Source organism: Hydra vulgaris, chromosome 06 (genome assembly GCF_038396675.1).
Source record: "Hydra vulgaris chromosome 06, alternate assembly HydraT2T_AEP".
NCBI lineage: Eukaryota > Metazoa > Cnidaria > Hydrozoa > Anthoathecata > Hydridae > Hydra > Hydra vulgaris.
Window position 1 is genome coordinate 35485001 of NC_088925.1, and position 14046 is coordinate 35499046.

Here is a 14046-nt window from a genome sequence, read left to right on the forward strand (position 1 = left end):
TTTGAAAAAAAATTTAAAAAAACTCAGCTAAAAGCAAAATTAAAAGAAAAATAAGGGAAAACATATTCCAGATTTTTCCGGATATTTAAACCTACACAATTTTCTGGATTTTTTAAACATGACCTGGATGATCTATGTATTAAAAAAAAATTACAAATTAGAAAAAAAGTTTCAAAATTAAAAAAAAGTATATATATATATCCATACCGCCATTAATACACCACTTATTGAAGGACCTCTCGGCCCTTTCCTGTCTTTCAATAAGTGGTGTTGGGAGCAATAATTTCTGTAGCTCTCTAATGTTAATGAGTTTAAGCTTTCAAATGTTAACAAGTCTAGAATTACAAATAGAAGAATATTATAAAAATTATAAATATTTGCAATTTTATTTAATCAAAATATAAAGCATAACCTCACCATTTTCACTTGTAACAGAAGACAATGCTAAAGTTATTTAAAAAAAAAGAGAGTAAATTAAAAAGGTTGTAAAATTTTTATTTTAATAACAATATGAGTATAACGCGACCAGTTAAAAAATGTCGTATTTAATAAATAATTCTTTCACCTTTAGCACATATTTCTCCATACAAACTATATAAAATATAAAACACAGCCCTACCAGTTATGCTCTACCAGACACTAAAGACAAAAAAATATACTTAAGAATAATCTATAAAATAATATGAACATATAAATATTTATATAAAATTTAATTTTTTCACCTATCCCTCTCATTTCCTCCCATAAAGTTGTCTAAAGTAATAAAAAATTTTTTTAGCAAAATTTTGTCTTGGCTTTTAGTAAACGAATAAAAGTAGTAAGTTCCAATAATCAAACTACCTATTATTCATTTTTAACAATAGACACCAACGAGAAGCCAAGCTGTCTATCAACACAAAACATCACAACAATAACACATAACAATAGCACATAGCATATTTGCACCCTTGATCCTATAATCCAGTGAAAATAACAAACCAAATTAAAAATATGAAAAGAAAAATTAAAAAACCAATTTAGAGTTAACTATGTTTATTTTTTTACTAAACTTTAATAATGTATATATTTTTTTATATTCATTATTCATACTGTATAAAAATAGAGCGGTATATTATTTATATGTATTTTTAAAGTTAGTAATTTTTAAATCGGGCTTTAAAGTTATTTATAAACTTTGGCATATATATAATTCTGACATATATAAAATTCGCCAAATGGTCACACACGAGCAGTGAACGTCTGAGGGAAGAAATGAAGTACATTAGAATAAAGGAGAATTATTTTTCAAACAAAGCATATTTTGACAGTTGTCAAGACAAAAATAAAGATTATTAGAGGAATATTTAAAATATAAATAAGACAGACAATGCACCTAAACAGTACTAACAATAATAATAAAAAATAAATTGTTATATAAATACTAATATGAACTAAGATAAACAAAAAAAATATCACCAAACAAAAAATAAATAAAGCAAAAAATACATTAAAAAATAAAAAGTATGCATACAATGAAAGGCCTCGGAATGGAAAAAAAATATTAATGCCAATGTGTAAACATAATTCAATTCATAATTAAATTAATTATTTCAAATTCAGAACATTAAAGCACTCTAGATTTAAAGATCAAAGTTGCATGCTCTCTCATTCACATTATGCTAAACTTTAACAAACGTTATGTGTTTCCAGGATAATTAAAAAAGGCTAGACAACACAACTTAGCACTAAAGCAGTAACACGGTCTGGCACTAAATACTGCCAAGTCACACCTCTGCTATAAGTACACCGTTTGGCCGGCAAAGTTAACAATCTTGCTCAACATAATGCCGAATCACACCACTTTGAAAATATGGAAACAACATAATTTAAACATATATACAACTATTAACAAATATGACTTTATATAACACATATAAACACATTTTATAACAATATTAAATGACAGATATATTTACAAAAACTATGAAAAGAAATTAAAATAATAAATAAAGTTATACATACAAAATGTGCTCACAACCTATAAACAATAAATTTTCGAAATGAAAATCCTAAGTCTATAAATTAAGAACAATAGAAAATATAACATTATTTGTAACACTTTTCTCCTACCATACCTTGAATGAGATGTTTATCAATTTTAAAAAACAAACTATGAAATGCCCTAGTTCTTGAACATGAACAAAGTTGACTATGAAAAAAACACAGTTTTTTGAGATATACCCCAACTCTATCGAATGTTTGACCTTGACTTTTATTAACTGTCATTAAATAAGCCAATCTGACAGGAAACTGATGATGTTTCAGAACAAAAGGTAAATTAGAATCTGATGGAGCCAACTGAATTCGAGGAACAAAAACCCGTTTACCACCAGAAACACCTGTCAAAACCTCTGCATCAATATGATTATTTTGAAGAGCAAAAACTTTTATCCATTGCATAACCCAGCTTTGGATCTAAATTTCTAAGCAGCATAATCACACAACCAATTTTCAATTTTAAACAATCAGGTGGCATACCTGAAGGAGTTAAGCTGTTCAAAAACTCAATAGGAAAGTTATTGCTTTCTTTATTAAGGTCATCATTATTAATTTGATCAGTACTTAAATAAATTTTGACCTCACCCAGCAGACATTCAAACACTTCTTCATTGATTGATAATGAATCAACATTAGTTGGTGTTAAAATCACACGTTTAGAATAATTATTTTGTTCAGTATTTCCAAAAATATTTTCAACAATCGAATCATTTTCTTTAATAATGCACTGATTCGATATTTCAATGCATCCTTTAAAAGGATCCTCCTCTTTGACAGGTATTGTTCCACTACCAAGTTTAAGTAGCCGTTGGGAAAGTTCTCCTTCCCTATCTTGTACTCTAATATTTTCAGTTAATACAAACTTCTGCACCCATTGCCACTGTAAAGAACATTTTATGCACAATTCTACTATTTCAACTAGTTGTCCTCTTTTCACAATAAGCAGAATTTGCCTAAAGTCACCACCAAAAAGAATGACTTTTCCTCTGAACAGAAAGTTGTTGTTGCAAGCATCTTTTAACTATCTATCAATTGCATTTAAGGCATGTTTAGGTATCATGGATGTTTCATCAAGCAAAAAAAAAGTAATTTATCTCAAAAAATGTCCGTGTATAGAGTTAGGAGTTACGCTACATGTGCTATTATCCAATATTGGGACAGGAAGTTTGAATAAGCCATGCAATGTAGATCCTTTTGTAAGAAGAGTTACTGCTATGCCAGTCCATGCAGCTGTAGCAGATTTAAAGCCCCTACTTATGGTTTCAGCAATCAAATAATTATACGTAAAGGTTTTTCCATTACCAGCTAGTCCATCCATGAAAAACAATCTAGAATATTGATTTTCTACACTTGGTTGCTCATTCAATGTAGCAAGGATAGCATTACATACATTTAAATAATTGACATTAAGCAATGGTCTCATTTGATTGGCTTTGTCTATAAATGGTTGAACATTTTCATCAAAATTTTCTAAATTAAAATAGAGGATAAACCATGGGATCTAAGTTGGCAGACATACTTGATATAGTTTTAAGAGGATGACCTTTTGGGTAGATAACAACTTCCCTGCAAGTAGGTGGAGCATTATCTTCACCAACAATTACAACTGCAACTTCATTATGCGATGGGAGATTATAGCAATGTCTATCTTGACTGAGTGACCTTCTATAGCTGCTTGACAAATTTCTTCATCTTCTATCTCAGCCATGTTTTTAAATACAAGAGCAAATGGGTTCTCTTCACTTACTATAGTTTGCAAATGAAACATTAAATCACGTAAGCAAAGATCATTGCCACATTGTTGCATTCTAAAATTTACTGCTGGAAGTGGGTCATGGATATACAGTTGACAATATGTTGGGGAATATCTTGATCTGGCCTAAGATTACTTATCAATGAAAAAGATGACTACATATTCTAAGACATGGTGGCCCACGATTCATAGGTTGAACCACATTAGCTGTAAAAGAAGCAAAAGAAAGACAGGCATTATAATTTCTAATATATTTTTGAAAATCTATGTTGGAATTATGATCTATATTATTCCCTGTAAATAAATCTTGTAAACCTTGCGGAAACAGTGAATGTGGAGGTAAAACTACCTTTCCATTATGGCAATATAGAAAATGACTTTCATCTGGAAATTTTTTAGCACTGCAATATTGAAAGATCCGGTTCATTTCTCCTAAAAAATTATTATTTGGAATAATATTACTTCTTGTTATACAATGCATTCTTCCTTGTCTTGCAGAATTTTGTACATTATTCTCATTAGGGTTCAAATTAATTTCTGCTTGTCTTGCTCTATTTCTTTCATTTTGACGACGATTGTTTTCAAGCCGCCTATTAGCATTTACGCTAATGACTTCTGCAAGCCCAATATTATCCATTTCGATTTCACTACTATTACATATATTACCAGCAGTATTACTACTGTAGTCACAAATGAATGTAAAGGAAACTTATGAATTTAATCTTTTCTTTCAAGTTACTTACTACTAATCTAAAGTAAACAAAAGGAAAAATAAAGTAACTTTTATAAATCACTGTTATTTAAAAAGAAATAAAAAAAGAAAACTAAATCAAATAATTAACCAAAAATTTAAATTAAATCAAATATACTATTTTAAAATTATAAAAAACATATTTCTAAGAACATATATGTAAAGAGATAAAAAATAAAAAAAAACAAATGACAATGTTCAGAAGTTCAAAATTAAAAAATATATATATATATATTATAAAATTAAAAATAACAAAAGCCTACAATTCTAATAACAAAGAAGAAATGATAATTTTGATAATTAAAGTTTATTTAGTTTTTTATCTATAAAACATTTCAATTAACTGTTTAAAAAACTATTAAAAAAACAGCTACAAAATCAATGTAAAATTTAAAGAGGTACAGAAGTGGGACGTTAAAAAATACTTCTATAATCATTTCAATATACTTTTATATAATATATGAATTGAAATCAATGTATTTAAAAAAAAAAAAATTCAAATGCAATTACTTATATAATATATAAACCTCTGAAATTTAACCTATTAGTTCAACAACTGGTTTACCATTAAGGTCAAAAACTAATATATAAAAGTTATACCGATTTTGTTAAAACTTTCAAGGTAACAATTTTTAAAATAAAAGATTTATTAAAATCCAAAAATATGACCAAAAATAAAAAATATAAAATAATTTTAAAATGATCTTAAGATATTTATCAAAAACATAAAACAATATTTAGTAACATCTAATAATAATTTAAATCAAATATTGAATAAAGAGCAAAAAAAAGCAAATAAAAAAACTGCGATCCTCATAACAAAATTTAACCTTTATAAATAAGGTATGAAATGATAGGATTCAACATATATTTGAGTTATATTAATTTAGGACTTCTTAAAACTTTATTTTTTTAAATAAATAAATTTAAAAATAGTAATAAACAGTTTATGATAAAGTTTTAGTCACTCTTTTAGTGCAAAAAAGTGCATAAAATTAATTAGGCCATATCCATACCCTTAATTTCTTACTAAAAAATAAGATATAAGCTCAATAAAAACAAAATTGCTAAAAAAAACTAAGCTAAAAAAAAACCAAGAATAAAGCTAAAAGGAAAGCTATAACAAATAAAATAAACAATTAAAAAAATTATAAGGGGTTATCCTTTCTACTTTTTATCTGATAAAAATGTAATATAAAATCTTCTAAACTGTTTTCTATACTTCCCTCTTTTATAATACGATCTTAATATTGGTCTGATGATTTATTTAATATCTAATATTTCTAAACTAGTAGACAATAATTAAATTCCAAAAAGTAAAAAGTATTAACTTGCTTGGTATATATTTCTCAAATGACTGCGTGTATTATTAAGAACATGCTCTTTCAAGTTCAGAAAAGCCTAGTAACTAATTAAAACTACTTTAAAATCAAAAGTGAAATGACAGCACTATTAAACTACAATATTAATATTAAGAAGGAGTTCAAAGTTTTACATTTTTTTTTTTTTTAGAGTTTTGAGTTTTAATCTGCATTGTCTTATTTAATAAGTTTTTAGTATCTGAAAGTTTTTATTAAATTATGGGTCATTCCATCTCAAATCACCTAATAGTCCCCAGGGGAACTATTAGGTGGGGACTATTAGGTGATTTGCTTCAAATTTTGATCACACAGTTTTTAGGCAAAATCTCAATCCTAAAAATTTTAGTTTGATTGGCTAAACCATTTAAAGTTCAAATCAATACTGACCAAAATTAGAAAAATTTGAGTATCTGGAGCTTACAGTAGGTTTGTTTAATTTTTGGCAGACTATAACTTTATAAATGAAAAAGATGGTCATCTGAAATTTTGTTCAGTAATAGTTTTTATCTAAATAATCTATTTTTGCAGGTGTTTTTGACTGATTTTAAACAGTTTTTGTGTTATTGTACCTCATAGCCGCTAAAAGACGTGATATTATAAAAAATTTTGGAATTTTCAATGTGCTATCAATGAAAAAAATTTAAAGACCTATAGAGTATAGTGTATTATTTCATCTTATGAAATGATTGTAACCCTATGACTTAGGTATTTATTTTTAACTTTTCCCTGAATGAATATAATCAGTTTTCCCATAAGTTATATAATCAGTGTCTTAATTCAATTTATTTGATATGATTTTGGAATACGTGTTTAATTTTATGCATATAATAAAATTATGATATAATTTACACATGGTTATAATTTGAGTGTAAAAAACTTTTGCATTAAGAGTTGGTATTAAAATATAAATCTAAAGTTTTAAGACTGTATTTTTATTGGAAATATTTCCACTCAAAAATGTAAGTAAATGTGACAAGTTAGGATGTGGAAAGCATCTTTATTGAATATAAACCCAAAAGATATAGTATTTGAAAAAAAAGGAAAAGTGCATAAGCTTTATATAATTTAGACAAATCTTTAGATGCAAAAAAAAATAAAAAAAAATAAAAAAATAAAAATAAGTTTGAAGGAAGAAAAAGTTGAGTTACTCTCATTAGCTCCTAATAGTTAGTTAATTAAAAAAACAAAAATTTTTCAGTTTAGGAACATCTTGTTAAGAAAGTCTGAAAGTTAAAAAATGAAAAGGGGCAACTTGCTAAACTTAAAGATAAAAAAAGGGCAACCTTTGAACAGTTTTGTTAAAAAGAAAGTCATTGAAGTTTATGAATATAAAAAGATCTCAAGACATTTTTCCAGGAAATAAATAATTTATATCTGTGCGTATAAATAATTTAAAAGTTCATAAAGAAAAATGCCTAATACTTGTTTATTTAAAGGAACTTCATCTTCATCTTTAAAGACTTTAATTCTAAACTCAAAGTTGGGTTCAGTAGTGAAAATTACTCAGTTTTTGTATGTTCTTATCATCAAAATGTTGATGTGTGCTGTTTTACGAGCTATTTGATATATTACAAAAGTTTGATAAAAATATGTGTTTGTAATATAGATGTACAGCCAAAGCTGCATTTTTCATCTATGTTCCACCTGCTCTGGTAAAGAAAATTTAAAGACTTATTTGGAAAATATTTTTGAAAAGAATGATTTTGATTTTGGCAATCAGATCACATACGAAAAATGGGTATCAACTGACAGAACTGCACTTTTCACAGTCCAAGCATTATTGAGTTTATTGAAAATCTAAGTGATGCTTTTTATGATCTTTGTTATCATATCCTAATTTATCAAAAAGGCTTTGTTCTTATCAGAGGCAAAACGGACATTATATTAACACACCTGTCTTATTCTTATGAATTTTGTAGAGCTATAGTTTTCTTGTGCAAGATGCTGTGCAAAAGTTTTACTGCCAAGCCGATCAACTACCTTGCACCCATTTGCTGTTTATTAGAAAGATCAAAAAGATAACCTCAAATGTGAATGCTAACGTATAGTTTCTAACCATCTTTGCCATGAAGAAAATGAAATCAAAAACTTCAGTGATTTTGCTGTGTACAAAAAAAGCAAATAACTAATAAACTTAATGTTCCAACTTGAAGTTCACAATATAAATTTTGAGCATCACTTCTTTACTATGTCTAACGGCAAAAGACTATATAGTGGGTCTGGAGGATGTAGTGGGATGTACTTAAAGGTGCTGTAAAAAAAAGAAACAGCAAAAATGAAAATACAAGAATGCCAGTTCGCATTTATGCAGTTGTATGTTAATTCTTTTGGCGCTCTTATGCCAGTTCACACTAATGCCATTTTTTGCAACTGCACATGTAAAATTTGCACCGTTGAAATAAGCACTTATTCAGCCTTCTGCTCAAAAAATAATTTGAAAAATTAAAATATTTAACATTTTTTCAAATAATGTTACATTATGTGCATAATGTTAATACTATTACTTATTAAATAATATATGACAATTTTTGTGTACAAATAATGAAATTCTTTTTAAACACATGAGATATTAATAGTTACACAAAATAAATTTTTATTACCAGACCTTTCAGGAAATAAAAATGTTTTCAGGTATTTTTCTGGACATTTCTAGGAAGTTTTTTCCGGATTTTTAAAATATGACCAGAATAATCCCTGTCTTTATTGTTGATTGCAACAACTTATATATAAGATGCTTATAAATAATATAAGAAAATCAAATTACTAAGCCTGTGAAGAACTTAATAGTTTTATTACTATGAAGACCTTAACAGTTTTTTAAGGCCTTAACAGTTTTACCATCAATAGAAAATCATTTTTATAAGTTGAATCTTCTAAAAAATTTTTATGAATTTAAAATAAAGCATTCACTTTTGTTATATTTGTAGTTTAAGTATAATTTAGTATAAACTTTTTTGGTTAAAATTCTCAGAATCAACTCCAAATTATCTGAAAAGTGCATATAATTTTATTTTAAATTATTTATTTAGTTTAATGATCTTTTTTTAAAACTAAAAAACTTTTTTCTCTCCAAGATCTAGTTTTGAATCTAATTTTGATTTTTTATGTGAATTTACATTCAGGTTCTACATTTCAGCTTATTAAAATATTTCATAGTTTTACTTATTATATATTTTAGTTCTTATAATTCTTTTTATTTCTTGTTATTATTATTATTTTTTTACTTTTTAGGATGCTTTTTGTATTGACATTTCTGACATTAGCTATGTTAAAGATGGTGCCACACCAAAAGCTTTAAACAAGGTTTTTGAGGTGAATTATTATTATTTAATTAATCTGCAATTAATTAAATATTTTATGCATTTTTACAGAAAAAAATTAAATAATTTTAAGTAATGTATGCTATTATTGATAGTTGCTTTAATATATAAACTTTTTGCGTGATTTAAATGCTTTTTACATATGATACATATTAATGCATAGTTTTTATACGTATTATATAAATGTGTATATAACAAAAGTAAATACAATAGTTTTGCAACACAATACAATAATTTTTTTTATGTTACAAATACAATAATTTTTTTAAACACAAATACAATAATTTTTTTTATGTTAATATGATAGTATAAACATTTTAAATAATCTTTATAAAGTAATAAAACAATTTGTGCCTAAAAAACAATAGTTGAAAAACAACATTGGTTTTGTATGTGCATAAGCCAACATTTAGGAAAATGAAAAGGTAAATAAAAATGCAAAGGAAAGTATAAGAAAATGAAGAGGTAAATAAAAATGCAAAGGAAAGTATAAGAAAATGAAAAGGTAAATAAAAATGCAAAGGAAAGTATAAGAAAATGAAAAGGTAAATAAAAATGCAAAGGAAAGTATAAGAAAATGAAGAGGTAAATAAAAATGCAAAGGAAAGTATAAGAAAATGAAAAGGTAAATAAAAATGCAAAGGAAAGTATAAGAAAATGAAAAGGTAAATAAAAATGCAAAGGAAAGTATAAGAAAATGAAGAGGTAAATAAAAATGCAAAGGAAAGTATAAGAAAATGAAAAGGTAAATAAAAATGCAAAGGAAAGTATAAGAAAATGAAAAGGTAAATAAAAATGCAAAGGAAAGTATAAGAAAATGAAAAGGTAAATAAAAATGCAAAGGAAAGTATAAGAAAATGAAAAGGTAAATAAAAATGCAAAGGAAAGTATAAGAAAATGAAAAGGTAAATAAAAATGCAAAGGAAAGTATAAGAAAATGAAAAGGTAAATAAAAATGCAAAGGAAAGTATAAGGAAAACCTAAGAAAAATGCAAAGAAAAATAAAAGGAAATTAAAGGAAAATGAAAGAAAAAAATGATGCTTTAAGAAAATTTAATTTTTTATATTTTCATTTAAAAAAGAAATAAAAAATACTTTATATTTGTCGCATCCCTGGTAGCATTTTTCTAAACATTTCATATATAATTTCTACATGTAATAATTTAGAAAGAAATTATACGAAAATTTACACTGATTTGAGAATTTGGTGGTAACATGCTATCTTTATACACAGATATTTTATGGTAGAAAGTAACTCCTGAGAATAAATCTTTGACCTTGTGCCCCTGTTGTAGATAGAGTTACAACCCATATCTAATTGCAGTCCAGTATGTTCTTTTGTTTTAGTAATAATCCTGGCGCTTGCATTACATAATAATTAACCATTGGTCCTGTTTTTGGCATATTAATTGCAGGGGATTAAGTTTGTTACATATTTGATTTACTTTCAATCATTTTTTTTGATTTCATTGTTGCCTGTTGTCCTGCTCCAGTAAAGCCATCCTTGAAACACTTTTGATACTCCTCACCATCTTCTGAAATAAAAGATTATTCAATTATATTTAAAACTTGATTAAAAATTATTTGTCATTCTTTTGAGTTCCATGTATTGAACAAAAACATCAAAAGCTTGAGTAATTGTAGGGCAAATTTTCCCTTCAAATAAATTCTAGGTTGTTGGAAAATAGATTTCTTTTGAAACAAAAAAAAATCCTTTTTTTCTTATTTGCTCTTTAGTAAATGTAAGAAATTAAAGCTATTGATTTGTTTATGTCACAGATATCTATTTTTTCATATGGTTTGTTACCTATATAAAATATATCTCAATAGTAAACATTTAATTCTGGACACTAATTGATAAAGTTGTTTAAATTATTAACAAGCTCCTATGTTTGCTCCTTCTTTATCTTATCACCAAGTTCTGATAAAACACACAGTTCTAGGATATAAGCTTTGAAACACAGTTCTATGATATAAGCATCCTCTACTTCATAAATAAGATCTTATTGAACTTACAGCAAAAATGTGTTGGCAAATTTAACTCAATTCAGATTTTATTGGGGGAACTTCATTTCCATACACTTACTGGTGGATAGGGGCACAGTGACCCATTTAGAAATAACTTTTTTTCTTTTGAGTAACCTTAAAACTGAACTAAGTAATTTTGTTGAAAAATTTTTTTTTTTTCAAACAAAAAACCAGATTAAATTTTTGTCAAAAGTGCTAACTTACCTCTACTGTATCATACAAAAATACTTAACCTATCTTTTTAAAATATTCCAATGGCAACTAAGGCAAGGTTGTCACTTTTTTATTATTTACGTGATTTTATAAAAATATTTGAATATTTTATTTTTAGTTAAAAATAAAAAATAATTCATTTTTTTTATTTATTTGATTTTATTTTATTTGTTTTATAGCAAAAGTAAAGAAAACTAATCAATATAAAGGAGGAAAATGAAAATGTAATGTATATCACTAAAGTTAATTTTTCATACAGTTTATTAAATCTGATAAAGTTGTCAAGTCATCATACTCACCCGTTAAAGAAATAATTTTTAAAAACTTTAAATTATTATTTAATTCAAAAGAGTTTAAAAATGTGTGTGAAAAAGCATGGAATTGTCATAAACATTTGAAAGAAAAAAATTTCAAGAAAAATGTATTAATATTTTCACGAGTATCAAAATATATTATTTATGAAGTAGAGGAGACTTACATCACAGAACCGTGTGTAAAAAAGTAAAAAATTTTTTTATCAGAACTTGGTGATAAAATAAAGAAAGAACACAGGAGCTTGTTAATAATTTAAACAACTTTATAAATTAGTGTCCAAAGTTTACTATTAAGATATATTTTATATAGGTAACAAACCATATGAAAAAATAGATATCTAAGACATAAACAAATCAATAGCTTTAATTTCTTACATTTACTAAAGAGCAAATAAGAAAAAAAGGATTTTTTTTTGTTTCAAAAGAAATCTATTTTCCAACAACCTAGAATTCATTTGAAGGGAAAATTTGCCCTACAATTACTCAAGCTTTTGATGTTTCTGTTCAATACATGGAACTCAAAAGAATTTTATTATGAGTTTTCAGAGAGGTTAAATGTGACATCAAGAAAATTCACAATTTTAAACTTATGTTATGCATTACTATTAAACCATCATCATGATAAAGGCCTAAATGTTTAAAAAAATGTTTTGCCAACCATAAGCAGTCCTTTAAAAATAAAAAGTATTTAAAAGACACCATGCTGTCAAAATACATATGGGAATTAAAAGATAAAAATTTGGATGATTTTTTATTGAATTGGTTGGTGCTTAAAACTACATTAATATTTCCAAAAAATGCATTACTACATTAATATTTCCAAAATATGCCTGCAAGAAAAATTTGAAATAATTACACATAATATATATATATACATATATATATATATATATATATATATATATATATATATATATATATATATATATATATATATATATATATATATATATATATAATAATAATAATAATAATAATAATAATATTAGTAAAAATTGTTTACTTATGTATATATATGTTATATTTTTATATTTATAGCAATATACAGAGGAAGAAAAAAATAATGTTGATTTATTGAGCAGATTTACATATATATGCTTTGGAACAAACATTGTTGAAGTGTCTTTTATCACTTTTGATTTTATGACAAAAGAATTAAAACAGGTAATTATTTTTATAGAAACAATAATGGTAATATGTTAATTTTTAAAAAATTTTTTTGGTAGTGTTTTTATGATTGCTATGTTTCTTAAAGCACTACTTTGGTAATATAGCTGCTATCAGGCCTCGACGGGAGTAAATAAGTGCGAGAGTGGAGAAAAGTTCTCCTAAAACAAACATGGCAAGCCATGTGAGTTGTTTCTCTAAACTGTTTCTTACAAGAAGTTTTGGTTTTTGCATGAGCTATCTGTTTATTTCTGTAAAAATTGCTTATTAAATACAAAATTTGGTTTTATACTTGTTACAAGAAAATGTTTGTAATGTTAATTTTGCAATAATATATACATAACAAGCGTTGTTTATTGCGCGGTGAAATAATTCTTTAGGCTTAAATTTTTTTTTGTAAAAACCGTGCCTTTTAAAAAATATTGCAGTTTATTATCCAATTAATATATATATATTTTTTTATAAAAATGACATTGTTGTTCATTTAATTACAATGATAATTATACTTTTGAGAGAAAAAGTTATAGTTTTGCGAGAGCTGTAAATTGCTCCTGTAAACTGTTTTTGGGGAGTGTGGGCGAGAGTGAGAGCTAAAGCTCTCGCATCCTGCCAAAGCCTGTGCTGTATATGATAATATTAAAGTATTGCTATGGTAACATACAACTATATATGGTAATATACTAGTTATATATGGTAATATACTAGCTATATTTGGTAATATACGAGCTGTATATGGAAATTTGCTAGCTATATATGGTAATATACAAGTTATATATGGTTATATACTAGCTGTTTATGATAATATATGAACTATATATGGTAATATAGCGTTTCAAGTAGTTTAAAGTTGTAGCAATTTACAATTTGTTGATTAAGTTGTAGATATAAAATACTTAATTTTCTTTAAATCTCAAAGCTTAAAAATATACAGTTGCAATCATCAGAAAAAAATTAAATTAGAAATCATTACACAGACAGAAATTAGGCATAGAGGTTGTAAATAAAAAAAATATATATATAAGTTTAGAGATTTTTACCGTTAGATTAATGCTCAAAATCTTTATCTCTAAATAAGATAATGGTTTAATTTAAAATATGTTTT

The 14046-nt window shown here is 25.7% G+C and overlaps 1 protein-coding gene across 1 annotated transcript in view; it reads left to right on the forward strand.

The window, feature by feature from the left end:
• Positions 1–14046, forward strand: part of plcbh2 (phospholipase C, beta H1) — a 155025-nt gene that overhangs the window by 16357 nt on the left and 124622 nt on the right. The window contains exons 3-4 of the mRNA XM_065799973.1: positions 9134–9214; positions 12816–12941. Coding sequence (XP_065656045.1) covers positions 9134–9214; positions 12816–12941 — 207 coding nt within the window. The remainder of the gene's footprint in view (positions 1–9133; positions 9215–12815; positions 12942–14046) is intronic.